At 43.4% G+C, this 12591-nt stretch overlaps 1 protein-coding gene across 5 annotated transcripts in view; it reads right to left on the bottom strand.

Moving 5' to 3' along the window:
- robo4 (roundabout, axon guidance receptor, homolog 4 (Drosophila)) overlaps nt 1–12591 on the bottom strand; it is a 55021-nt gene that overhangs the window by 22814 nt on the left and 19616 nt on the right. For all 5 annotated transcript variants that reach the window (XM_023962267.2, XM_078931058.1, XM_023962266.2 and 2 more), the window contains exons 7-16: nt 9594–9709; nt 9280–9511; nt 9055–9176; nt 8310–8481; nt 8014–8211; nt 7842–7884; nt 5499–5611; nt 2356–2679; nt 2170–2259; nt 1927–2053 (exon numbers count right to left, since the gene is read on the bottom strand). In XM_023962267.2, coding sequence (XP_023818035.1) covers nt 1927–2053; nt 2170–2259; nt 2356–2679; nt 5499–5611; nt 7842–7884; nt 8014–8211; nt 8310–8481; nt 9055–9176; nt 9280–9511; nt 9594–9709 — 1537 coding nt within the window. The remainder of the gene's footprint in view (nt 1–1926; nt 2054–2169; nt 2260–2355; nt 2680–5498; nt 5612–7841; nt 7885–8013; nt 8212–8309; nt 8482–9054; nt 9177–9279; nt 9512–9593; nt 9710–12591) is intronic.

Raw genomic sequence — 12591 nt, 5'->3', positions numbered from 1 at the left:
CGCGAGCCATATATGGCTCCTTTGATGGTCACATGTGGCTCGCAGACAAATCTTTAATTATACTTTTTTTTTTCTTTTTTTCATTAGACCAGTCCTTCTCGGGCGCGATGCGATGCCAGAGGCGCGCAGTAGTAGCGGTGCTTGGAGAGAAAACTATCAGTTTACTGTTATCTATTATTTCACAGAGTTTGTACCACCCGGAAACCTGTGAATTGCCGTGCCTAAAACTGCGCGCTCTCACGGGAGTGCGGAGACGGGATGTGTGAGGAAGAAACCAGAGGGTGGGGGTGGGGGGTGGAGTTGTGGGCACAGGCAGCAGGTGAATCGCGCAGGGATTGTAATAACGTAAAACCTGCTACCCGTCACTCACTGCAGCGTGGGTGTGTGGGTTTGGCTCCAGGTCTGCATGTGAGCAGTCTTTCTCACATCTACAGAACATTCAGACCAACCTACGATCACGTTTAAAGTCTCAACGCCTCATTTATCAGCAACAGCATAACAATGTTATTAAAAAGAATCCACAGACTTATTGTACTTTAAAAATGTTGAAATTAAATCAAATGCACACATTCACTTGTATATTTAGTTTTAAACATATCGTTGCTTACTGACGTGGACTGGGTGGCTGTTGGGCCGCGTTAAAAGTTCTGATCTGATTGGCCCTCAGTTCTGTCGCTCAGCCTGTTGTTAGGTAGTTTGGACCAATGGGGTTCAGCTATGGGCCGAATAAGGGAAATGGGAGGGCTGGAGAGGGGAGCAGGTGAATATAAAGTTGGGAGAAGCGCTCTCGTCTCGTGTCGACAGGAGAGATTCAGGAGTTGCTGAATTAATTTTACGGCGTTTGTTGTGGTCTACAGTAACCAGAATAAAGAACCTTAAAAGAGGTTAAGTCTCCGTGCCTCAGTGTGGGAAAGGGACGCTACATTATTGTATGGCTCTTTTGAAATTACATTTCAAAATATGTGGCGTTTATGGCTCTCTTGGCCAAAAAGGTTCCCGACCCCTGGTCTAGTGGGTCTAGATGACCCAACTCCCAATGTTAAAGTGCCTAGGACAGCACAAGAGTTACCGCACGCCGTGGAAGCCTGAACCGTTGGATGTGAAGTGCGTTAAAAAGTGATACTCCATACATCATCGGCCATTAACCTTATACCATGGTCACTTACAAAAGAAATAAATAGTAACCAGTTTTTAGTCCTTAATTCTTGTTTTTTTTCCAATTTTCTCACAAAAAGCGGACTATTTGTTGATATAAAGCAATATATATATATGCTGATCTTTCAGATGGGTTGAATAAAGCATCAGTTCAGAGAGAAAGTTCATCTCTTACCGCTTGTTTTTGTCCAGATGATGAAGATAAAGGTTATTTTAAAGAAGCCGGCGCAGTGATACAAAACATTTAAGCTAGGTGACAGGAACTTCTTTTTTATCATGTGGTACATTACTTTTTAATGCACACCCTGCAGCCAATCAGAAACGAGTATTCACCCAGACCATGGTATAACACTTTTTAATGTTCCCTTTGGATTCTATGGATGTGGAAAAACAACAGTGGTGAACTTTAGGAAACTAACATGTGAATGGATTTGACATTTATTCTAGTTTACTTGTTTATTTCATTTCCACTTGATGATCTGGAAGAAATCCAGGAATCTGGAAAACTTCACTGTTCAGTATCAGGAATTTCTGTCTGAGTCTCAGTGCTGGAAGTTTGGACAAAGATGATCTGGATCCATTATAGGTCAGTGAATGGGATCATTCAGAACCAAAGTTGATTAGGATTCGGATTAGCAACCACAGATTATGATATGAATCGGATCTTTATACCCCTATTTTTTCATGATGGGAGTTGGGATGGGATAACTTCAAAACCTGAGGAACATTTTGAAAGGGCAGTTTGATCTACGCCCCTCATGGCTGCCTCACCCTTCATCTGAAGAGAGGCTGCGTTTGTCTGACGCGTCCTCCGCTGGTGGAGGGGGCAGCACGTCCAGGAGGTGCAGTGATGCAGAACAATGCAGCAGACGAGAGCTGCCGTCACCTTTACAACAGTCTGCATGGAAGCAGGAGAGACCAGGGGAAAATATGGATTTTAATTCAAGTTACAAAGTCCTGGTTTTGAAAGAAGAAAGGTGAGTGCATGTCCCAACAGAACATGGGGAGCGGTACCGGGCACTGGTGTGTGGCTGAGTCGTTGCTTGTAGAAACACGCCTGACTTCTGGATGACAGCACAGGAACACTGTTCACTGCATGCAGCTCTAAGGGGGGAAATAAAACCATTTGCTTGTGTTTTCACTGAATGAAGGGCTTCAAGCAGAAGACTAAAGCATCAGACAAGCCTCAATATAAGTCACCTTGCTTGTTGTGTTTCTTCTCCCAGCATTCCCTCAGCACACCCATCTTTGGCTGAGGGCGGATGACTTGTTTCCACGGCAGAGACTCCCGACTGCTGGCAGACGGGGAGCTGGAGGGGCACTGAGGAAATATCTGAATGGTCTCTTGTCCTTGTTGAGCAGGCAGACCATGAGGCATTTTAGGAGAGCGCCTGGGACTGTTGAAGGTCTGAAGGGTGCTCCCTGTGAGGTCAACATAAAAGGTCCTATAGACACCACAGCTGTCTGTCACCATGGGAACCGAACAGTCCAGGCTGCTGCTGTGCTTGGATGAATCCGGGAGACCTGATTTGACACGAACAAAAAACCAAACCCCCTTGGTTTGATCACTAATGACCATTGATGAAAGCTTTTTAGTAACAAACAGCCAAGCTGAAGAAATGACCAGACCTGAGTGTTAGTTCTCACTTAAAGCCAACTCAGTTGCACTGAGTGGCACAAAGACTCAAACGTTTATGGAAACTGATTCTTTTTTGGACTGCGGTAACATTCTTCTGTCTGCTCTTCCAATGGGATTGTTCCAAAAGCTCAGCATATTCTGAACACAGCTGCCTGAGACTGGACCAGAACTAGAAGGACTGACCCTTTGCCCCCTGCTCCTCCATTCTTATGCTACGTTCACACCAAACATGATTTGCACATTAAATTCATGTCAGCCGCTTCTCCTTTGCCGCACAGCAGATTTAGCCTCATGGCTACAAAGAACAGTGTCTGTGTGTTTCACATTATGATTTTTAGATATCAAGTTGAGTTTTTTCAAAGAGCTCTATAAAAACATGGTCTGAGTTCATGAGATCATTCAGAGATTCTCCCGGTACAATGAAGTTTACTCCTGCTGCGTCTGAATGATGGCCGCTTCAGCTGTGTGTCTGTGTCCCAGTTTAAAGGCTTAATGTCCCGCGCTCGTTCCACAGGGGAAAAGTAAAAACAAGAACAAAATCAGAGACTTTTATTATTATTGTCTCAATGAAAATAATCACAAAGTTCAGGAGGCTGCCTCCCTAAGCCACGCCGGCTTTCTGTCCGGCTGCCAGCTCGCCCCCCCTGGGGCGGACCCCAGGCGCAGCAGGCGAGCTCGCTCCAGCCCCATGGGTCCTGAGAAAGACAAGTGACCCGAGCGCCGCGCTGCTGTTGACCGATGCGTCCATTGCTCAAATAGCGCCGCAGGACCTCAGATCGCCTCTGTACCATTGACTTAACCTTAAAACTGGCCACTTCTGCCGCGCGAGTCGCGCCTGGTGTGAACGCAGCTTCACACCGCCTGCTAGTTAGGTGAGAGTTTGAGCTTTAATCCAGTTGTGTTGGGCCAACAACCTCAGGTCAGAATCAAACAGTGCTGTGGTGTGTGAGCGTTTGTGTATTTGTGTTTCATGCTGCGTCTTTGTAAAGTACTTCAAATACTAGAGTATGAACGGTGCTTTTCCCATGAAAGCTGTCTGGCCTTTAATATTAGATTGACGAAACCTTAGAAAAAAGAAACTTTAAAAAAGGATGGCTTACTTTGATGGCTGACTCTGGGACTATAAATGTTCTTGTGGCTGTTTTAGAGCACATGTTTGTGCACAAAGAAGCCAACTATTTTGTTAGTTGGTAAATTGTAACATCTGTCCAGGGAAAACAGATGACAAATATGGCTACGTTTGGCTCATTGCGGTGATGCTTTAAATGGGCTCTGTCCCTGAGAAATACATCCAGTTAACTTCCAAAGGCAACAATAAAACACAGATGATTTGTGATGCCGCTACCTTCTGTTGGATGCAAAAGTCTGTCTGATGTTTAGCATTAAAACCAAAATGATTATCAGTGGGGAAAACTAAAAGAATTCAAGTTTCAAGTACAAAAATTCTGAGTGATGTTGATTTCAATGAGCACAACCATTTATTTAAATAGAAATCAGGTTTATTTTTTCATTTATCAGTGATTTACTATTTGCAGAAAACAAAAAGGATTTATGATACGGAGGCTGATGATTCAAAGAGAAATCAGAACATAGTAAAAAGTTCTCATCATTTCAATCCATCCTCAAATGTTCATCTCCTGTTGTTTTCTGCATTTTGGGACCGAATTTGTTGGAATAATGTATATAGGTTATCTCATATTTGCTTATTTTATGCATCACCTAGCTATATATAAATATATATATATATAGGTGATTTAATCATGTTTGCAGAAGTGTCTGTGTGTGTCCAAATCTGTTTCACAGGAAGGTTGGAGGTGACACACTTGGGAGAAATGAATCGAAGGACGCTCTGTGTTAGTTTATCTGTGAGAAATGGATTTGCAGGTCCAGAGATGATTTGAGACGACTGTGGAAGGACGGACATGTTGTAATAAATGCTTTCTGATAGCGCTGCAGCTGTGTTTTTATCTGTTTCCCCTCCTTAGAGCTCAGTGCATGTGTAACTTAGGGACAACCCAAATCAACTTATTAAAAGAGGAGGCAGCAGAATTTGCGCCAGAGTGGAGAGAGATTGTTAACTGGGTAGATCTCTGTCTGCTCTCCTCGTAAAGGTACCTTTGTCTGTTGGTCTTTCTTTCCTTTTTGAATTGTTATCATGTTGCAGGTTGTTTTAACCCAACAGAATTTCACTACAAAATGAACCAGATAGCCGTCAATAGTCTGTCTGTGATGGAATAAACGGTTTTCCAATAGGCGTCTGTCTCTAATAAATGCTGACCCGGCTGCCAAATTTTTGGATCATTAAGGCAGATATACAATACAATATCAATATATATATATATACAATATCGACATCAATCTTAGCAAAAGTTCGGGTGTTGTTTGCTTTCATGGTAGAATCACAGACACACTGCTGAGGCCGACTCTAGGATGACGTCATGAAATGGGCGGCACCCACAAGGAGAGAAAGGCGGAGCCTCTGAGATCAAGCCGTCTTACTTCCAGGTAGGAAAAGAGTTCACACAAATAAGTCATATTTCATAAACAATTTGTTCTTTTGTATGCCAAAAATCATATGTATAGATTTGGATATAGATATGGATATGGAATAGAAAAGCAGGATATAGGCCCTTTAACAAGTTCCAAGAACGGTGATCATGTTGTTTTGGCACCCAATCCTCCCTTATATAGAGTGGATACTCACTGGTGCTCCGGATTCCGGGGTGTTTCTGACCCTGAGCCCATAAATCCTGATACTTGTGCTTGAAGGCAGGTCTCCAGCTTCCAGATATCCATGAAGAATCTGGAGCTGCCATCCTAGAGATGAATCACAACACTGTAGATTGCTAAAACGTAAAAGAAACTGAATATTTGAGTGTATGACCTAATGCATGAACATCGTTTGTCTATAAATGTTTAACTTTTATGATTACATCCATCAGACTTAATGACTGGCAAAAGATCATTTCATTCAGAATAATTTGTTGTGATTTAGCTGTATAGGTTTTTAGAAAGGTCCCACAAGTATTAAAAGAGATGTTTGGACCTGTCGTCTTGCCTGGATGTTTTATGTGGTGTGTGCACATTTGTTTGAGTTTTAGTTCCTGTAGAGCAGTGTTTTTCAACCAGTGTGCCGCGGCACACTAGTGTGCCGTGGGAGATGGTCAAGTGTGCCGTGGGAAATTGCCCTCATTAACTGAAAAATTAAACATTTAACATCTCCAGGATTTCAGCTCTCTGTTCATCCAAACAGGCCCTGATAAAACACTGAGGAGTTAGGAATATAAAAGATCGTAAAATACATTTTCTTTGCGTTTATTTTATTTTATTAAAGACATTTTGATAAGAATGACTGTACAGTACCGCGATTAAGCTGCACCTTCGGCTGTATTTTGGAAAAGTCCCGCCCCTTTAACTGTCTCCACCAATCATTCTTGGGGAGCTTAATCACATGTCATCGGTCTGACCAATCAGAAGTGGTTAAAGTCTTCACTTCCTTGTCCCGATTTAGCTCGTAAAGTCGCTCAGTTCTAACAAAAATACCAGCTAAAGCTCGTCTTTATCGGTGTAGCTTTCCACAGAATCTGGTATCAGACCGTGGAACAAGTGAACAAAACAAGGAAGCTCAGAGACGCAATCTCCGCCGGCCGTTTAATGCACTACATCTCCCATGATGCATTGGGTTGTGAGAGTGACAGCGCTCAAGGAGATCTGTTGTTAAACGTCTTGAAACAACGAACACACATCAAACTGTTTTTACATCTTCTAACTTAACTTTTATTGCATCTTTTAGAAAAAAACAGCTGCAGTTTCCAGCTTTTTCTGCAACAATTATCTCAAAAATGCATGTGAGATTGTGGAGGGACTGTAGATCAATACAGACTATGAGTTTGTCCGTTTTTTTTTGTTTTGTTTTTTTTTTTAATTTTTGGATCCTGGTGTGCCGCGGGATTTTTTTAAGGTTAAAGTGTGCCGTGGCTCAGAAAAGGTTGAAAAACACTGCTGTAGAGGTCCAGCTCCCCCACTGCTGCTGACTCCGCCCCCTGCTGATTGAGGCTCCAGGAATCGCCCGGCTGGGAGGGAAGTTTCAAAAACCTCTGCTGCAGTGGCGGTTGAATTCCCGAGAAGAGTTTGTTCTTCAGCCTGCCTCTTCTACAGTGTTGCCAGATTGGGAGGTTTTCTGCCCGCTTGGGCAGCTTTGGTTCTAAATTTGCGGGTAAAAAGACTTTGGGCGTTTTGGGTTTTAGGGTTGGTTCGGCGGTTTTTATTTTATATTCAAAATATAGTAGGGGACTAAGTAAAGCTGGGTGGCTGTTGGAGTTCCGCTAATTTTCTATGTACTGGAAGTCCGTGAACGCAGCAGGCAGAGCTGCTTAATAGACCCGGGCTCTGTCATGTAACCTGTTGTTGGGGGTTTGCCGTCCCGCCCCGCCTGTCCAAAATTAGTCCAGCAGGGGGGGAAAAACAAAACAGCTGTGTATTGTTGATTCTCCTGATCCCGTTATTCTATTTATATATGGAGGGGCAGGGTACGTAGGAGAGCCCCCCCGTTTTTTTGCTGGGTCTGGCTGTTTTCAGATGGAAAACTGTGACACTATCTGGCAGCACTGCTCTACTGTCTGCCTGGCCTCAGCCTGTCAAAGCCTCTGGCTTTCCTCTCCTTAGTTTTATTCTGGATTTGTCCTTTTTGTTCAATTGAACCTTGTGGTTTTTCTTTGCTTTTTGAGTAGTTGTTGTGTTTTAGAGACTGCATGTCTGGGGATAGGTATCTTGCTTTAAACCTTAGAGTTTATGAAGTGATTTCATCGTTAAGCCAGCCTTTAGTGTTTGGTTTTTATGTTGTGACACCTGCAGCCCTAATAAACGGCTGTGTGGCTACCGGAACTCCGCCCAGCTGTTATTTTTCCTTTACGTTACCTACTTTCTCCCTCCTCCCTAAAGAGGGACGTTTGTTAAAGTTATTACAGCTCTGGAGCAAATGGTGTTACCATATCAAACTTTTTCATATTACTGCACATGGCAGCTGGTCCAGCCTTCCCCTTTGTACCTGTGCTTGATGATGAGGTCTTCACTGGTCAGCCTGCAATCACCTGAAGAACAGAAAAACTTGAACATTTAGCTTTTTCATAGATCAGAATCTCACTTTCTAAATGAGTTTCATTCTTCAGATTTGATCAACACCCTAGTTTAACAATTATTTTGGCTGTTTGCACACACACCCTTAGTTTTGCCGGGTCCAGGGAACAGCTTGCCAGCGTGGCTGTGGCGTCTGAAAAGGAAGATGGCGGTGACCACAAGGCTGCAGCACAGGAAGGCACTGAGAAAACCAATCACCACTGGATTGTAGAGCAGATCCATGACATGAAACAGGTCTCGGCTTTGCTTGTCTGACTCGTTCAGGCTGCGTGTCTTTGGGTCTGAGTAATAACAGAGAACAGTTAATGAAATCTTGTCTCATGGTGTTTCTAAAACGCACAGCCCAGGTGTGGGCAGAGATTACAGCCAATCGGCTCACAGATCAGTAATTCCTGAGGGTCACTGAGCATTCCCACTCCAGCTCCATTGACTGCTGCCATGGTGATCCAGTACTGTTTCCCTGCTTTCAGATTTGAGACATTCAGGCTCATTTGGCTGCTGTCCACGGTCCAGTTTTGATATAGCTTTTCTTCAGACTCCACACACCACACCTGGAGAAGCATTTATGGCATTTTAATGAGTTTTCTAAGAAAACATGCTTTCCAGGCTTTTATTAATTTGAATAACTAGACACTTGAGCTGGACATCTATGGGGCTTAAACATGAAAAAACATCAGCAGGATTTTGATGGATCTTGACTTTCCAAAGTCCCTGTAGATTTTTTGCATTACCATGTTCCATCAATAATACACATTTATAGTCAAATAATAATCCCCCATTGTCATACTATGGAGAATATGTCATTGAAGATTTAAAGATATGCTCTTAACATGATCTCTCAGTAAGAAAAAGAGAAAGGCAATAATGCCACCCGTTGTGAGAAATGGGCAGTGATGCACAAACCCTAGAAGTGAACTGTAATTCAAATCAATCTAAAAAAGGAGTGAACAACATCTTATTTCCCAGCTTGGGGTGACTTGAACTTTCATTCAACAATTGTAGAATGAATGTGAGGTCGATGTGACTGGAAAACACCAATGACTGTGGTGGAAGTCATGAATGGAGACATCTTGGCCTCAGTTGTTTTGGGGTCTGGTTTTAGCAGTCAGGAGTGCTTTCATTACCTGGTATCCCTGTATGATGCCGTTGTGGCTTTCAGGAGGTGGAGGCTCCCAGCTCAACCTGATGGTGTTGTTCTGTTCATGGTTCACTGTCATGGACACCGCCAACGGGGGTGCACTGGGGACTGAGCAATAAGAATTCCAATAAACTCACTGGCATTGTTGTTAAACAGTTATTGTTATATAAGGAAAATACATGTTTGGTCCTGTAACTCTTCAACTTCTCACCTTTCTCTGGGACTCTGAGGTCCTGTGTGTTGCTTTCTCTTCCGTACAAGTTGCTTCCATAGGGGCGAACTTTAAATTCATACTTATATCCCCTTTTCAAGGGGCCTACATGAGTCTGGAATTTGGGCACGCTGACTTTTTTAGCTGCCCAGTCCGATCTGGCAGGCAGAACAGAGCGATAGAGCACCTCAAAGCCATCCAGGTAGTGTGGCTGGGATGGGATGTGCTGGGGCTGGGTGGAAGCAAAGCAAAAGAAGATCAGACACCTGCTGTTTTTCAGTACAGAATTTCACTGGAGCTTCGATGCATCATACCGCCCAGCGAACTAAAGATATGTTGGACCCTGTGGCCATGATGGTGATGTTCTCCAGAGTCACCCGCAGAGCTGACAGTTCTTTGTGGAAGTCTCTTTGCTCAGTGCTCGCAGACTCTAGAAACACAAATACTTCATTCATTTTTGAAACCAGTGAAAAAACAATATGCTTCTAACTGTAAAACTGTAAAAACTAAACCTCTGTTTTTTTTATCCCAAATTCAATTTTTGATTTTGATCCATCTTTTTTTGCACTCCTTTTAATCCTTTAAAAAAATGACAATGATGGAATATATTTAACAAAAGCTATTTTATTTTAATATCTCCTTTTGAAATTGGCTTTAACACAGAAGACAACTAAATACAAACTGTAAAAATGGTTTTAGAGCAATGTACCAGGAGTTTTGTGAGCTACCGCTACCTTGAGAATGTCATACATAGAAACACTAGAACACATTCTGCAGAGCATTTTTGGTAGCAACAAACTGACTTTGAAGAAAATTAAGTCATTCATAAATGGTATGAAGATGTATTTAATGTCATCTAACAGTACACTCAAATTAAAACCTGTGGAGAAAAAAAGGACAGATTTAGAGGAGGCAGATTGACAGAAAAAAAACTTTCTTCCTAATTCTGCTTCCAGTTGATACATTTTTATATAAATCAAAATAAAGTTTTAGGTTCTTGTTTCATTGACAGATTCATTCTCACAAGGGGGGCTTTTTTTCCAACTCACCACTGGCTTTGTAGTGTTGCAAAGGCACTACTAATAAAGTTGCATACAAGGTGGATTCACGTCTTTTATTATATCTATAAACCACCATTTATGCCCTATCAATTAATGTCATTATATTTATCAGCCACATCTTAATGTGCAGTCCATGAAAATATTTCAAACAGGATCGCGGTTTAATGTCTCTGGATGGAACAGCTCACTAGCATAGCACAAGCAACATAGCATCCTAGCACCATACCATCCTAGCACCATACCATCCTAGCATCATAGCACCATAGCAACCAAGCATCCTTGCATCATAGCATCATAGCACAATAGCATCCTTGCATCATAGCATCCTAGCATCATAGTACAATAGCATCCTAGCAACATAGCACCATAGCAACCTAGCATCATAGGACCATAGCATTCTAGCATCCTAGCAGCATAGCATCCTAGCATCATAGCATCCTAGCACCATAGCATCCTAGCATCATAGCATCCTAGATTAATAGCACCATACCATCCTAGCATCCTAGCACCATGGCATCCTAGCATCACAACATCCTAGAATCATAGCACCATACCATCCTAGCACCATAGCATCCTAGCATCATAGCATCATAGCACCATAGCAACCTAGCATCCTAGCATAATAGGACCATAGCATTCTAGCATCCTAGCATCCTAGCACCATAGCATCATAGCATCCTATCACCATAGCATCCTAGTTTCATAGCATCCTAGCACCATAGCATCCTAGCACCATAGCATCCTAGGATTATAGCACCATACAATCTTAGCATCCTAACACCATAGCATCCCAGCATCATAGCACCATAGCAACCTAGCACCATAGCAACCTAGCATCCTAGCATCATAGCACCATAGCATCCTGGCATCATAGGACCATAGCATTCTAGCAACCTAGCATCATAGCACCATAGCATCCTGGCATCATAGTACCATAGCATTTTAGCATCCTAGCATTCTAGCACCATAGCATCCTAGCATCATAGCACCATAGCATCCTAGCATCATAGCACCATAGCAACCTAGCATCCTAGCATCATAGCATCCTAGCATCATAGGACCATAGCATTCTAGCATCCTAGCACCATAGCATCCTAGCATCATACCATCCTAGCACCATAGCATCCTAGCATCATAGCACCATAGCATCCCAGCATCATAGAACCATAGCAACCTAGCATCATAGCATCATAGCACCATAGCATCCTGGCATCATAGGACCATAGCATTTTAGCATCCTAGCATCCTAGCACGATAGTATCCTAGCATCATAGCATCCTAGCACCATAGCATCCTAGCATCATAGCACCATAGCAACCAAGCATCCTAGCATCATAGCATCCTAGCATCATAGGACCATAGCATTCTAGCAACTTAGCACCATAGCATCCTCGCACCATAGCATCCTAGCATCATAGCATCCTAGCACCATAGCATCCTAGCATCCTAGCATCATAGTAGAGCCCTGCGCGGGACTATTTTCTTTATCCCGCTCCCGCCCGCGCCCGCTGAATTTTTGACCAATCCCGCCCGCTCCCGCAACGTATGCGTTACACTCCCGCCCGCTCCCGCAATATGTTTGTCCACTCCCGCCCGCACCCGCAAAACTCATAGAATTTAGTCCCGCACAGTAATAGAGATGCATTGATTTTGTATCGTCTCCCGTCCCGCAGGAAAAAAACACGTATTTTTATTGATATTATTAAAGAGATTCATGTCCCTCCTCCAGCCTCATCTTTTCATGCATTCCTCTTGTGTAATGTGCAACTTAATTATTAAATATATTTTCACAAATCCCGTTCGGTTAAAAGTGTGCGTGTGTGCGCGCGCAGACAGACGGCCTGAAGCGCGCTCTTAGTAAGAGGCGGGGCGGGGCGCACCCCCAACAACAGGTTAGATGTCAGAGGCCATTGGGCGTCTCTACCTGATGCCTTCACGGAGCTTCAGTACATAAGAATCCAACAGCCGCTCAGCCTAACGTAGTCCGCTAAAATATATTCATGAGATATTCATGCCAGCACTGATCCCGCGGGGGTTTTTTTTTGCCGCCCGCTCCCGCCCGCAGCACAATTCAAACCGCCCAATCCCGCGAGATTTGGGTTGGGTCCCGCGGGACCCGGCGGGACCCGATCCCAATGCAGCCCTCTACATCATAGCACCATAGCATCCTAGCATCATAGGACCATAGCATTCTAGCATCCTAGCATCCTAGCACCATAGCATCACAGCATCCGAGCACCATAGCAACCTA

This window comes from Oryzias latipes, chromosome 14 (genome assembly GCF_053564925.1).
Source record: "Oryzias latipes strain Hd-rR chromosome 14, Olatipes_Hd-rR_3.1".
Lineage (NCBI taxonomy): Eukaryota > Metazoa > Chordata > Actinopteri > Beloniformes > Adrianichthyidae > Oryzias > Oryzias latipes.
This window is presented reverse-complemented; position numbering and strand designations above follow the sequence as displayed.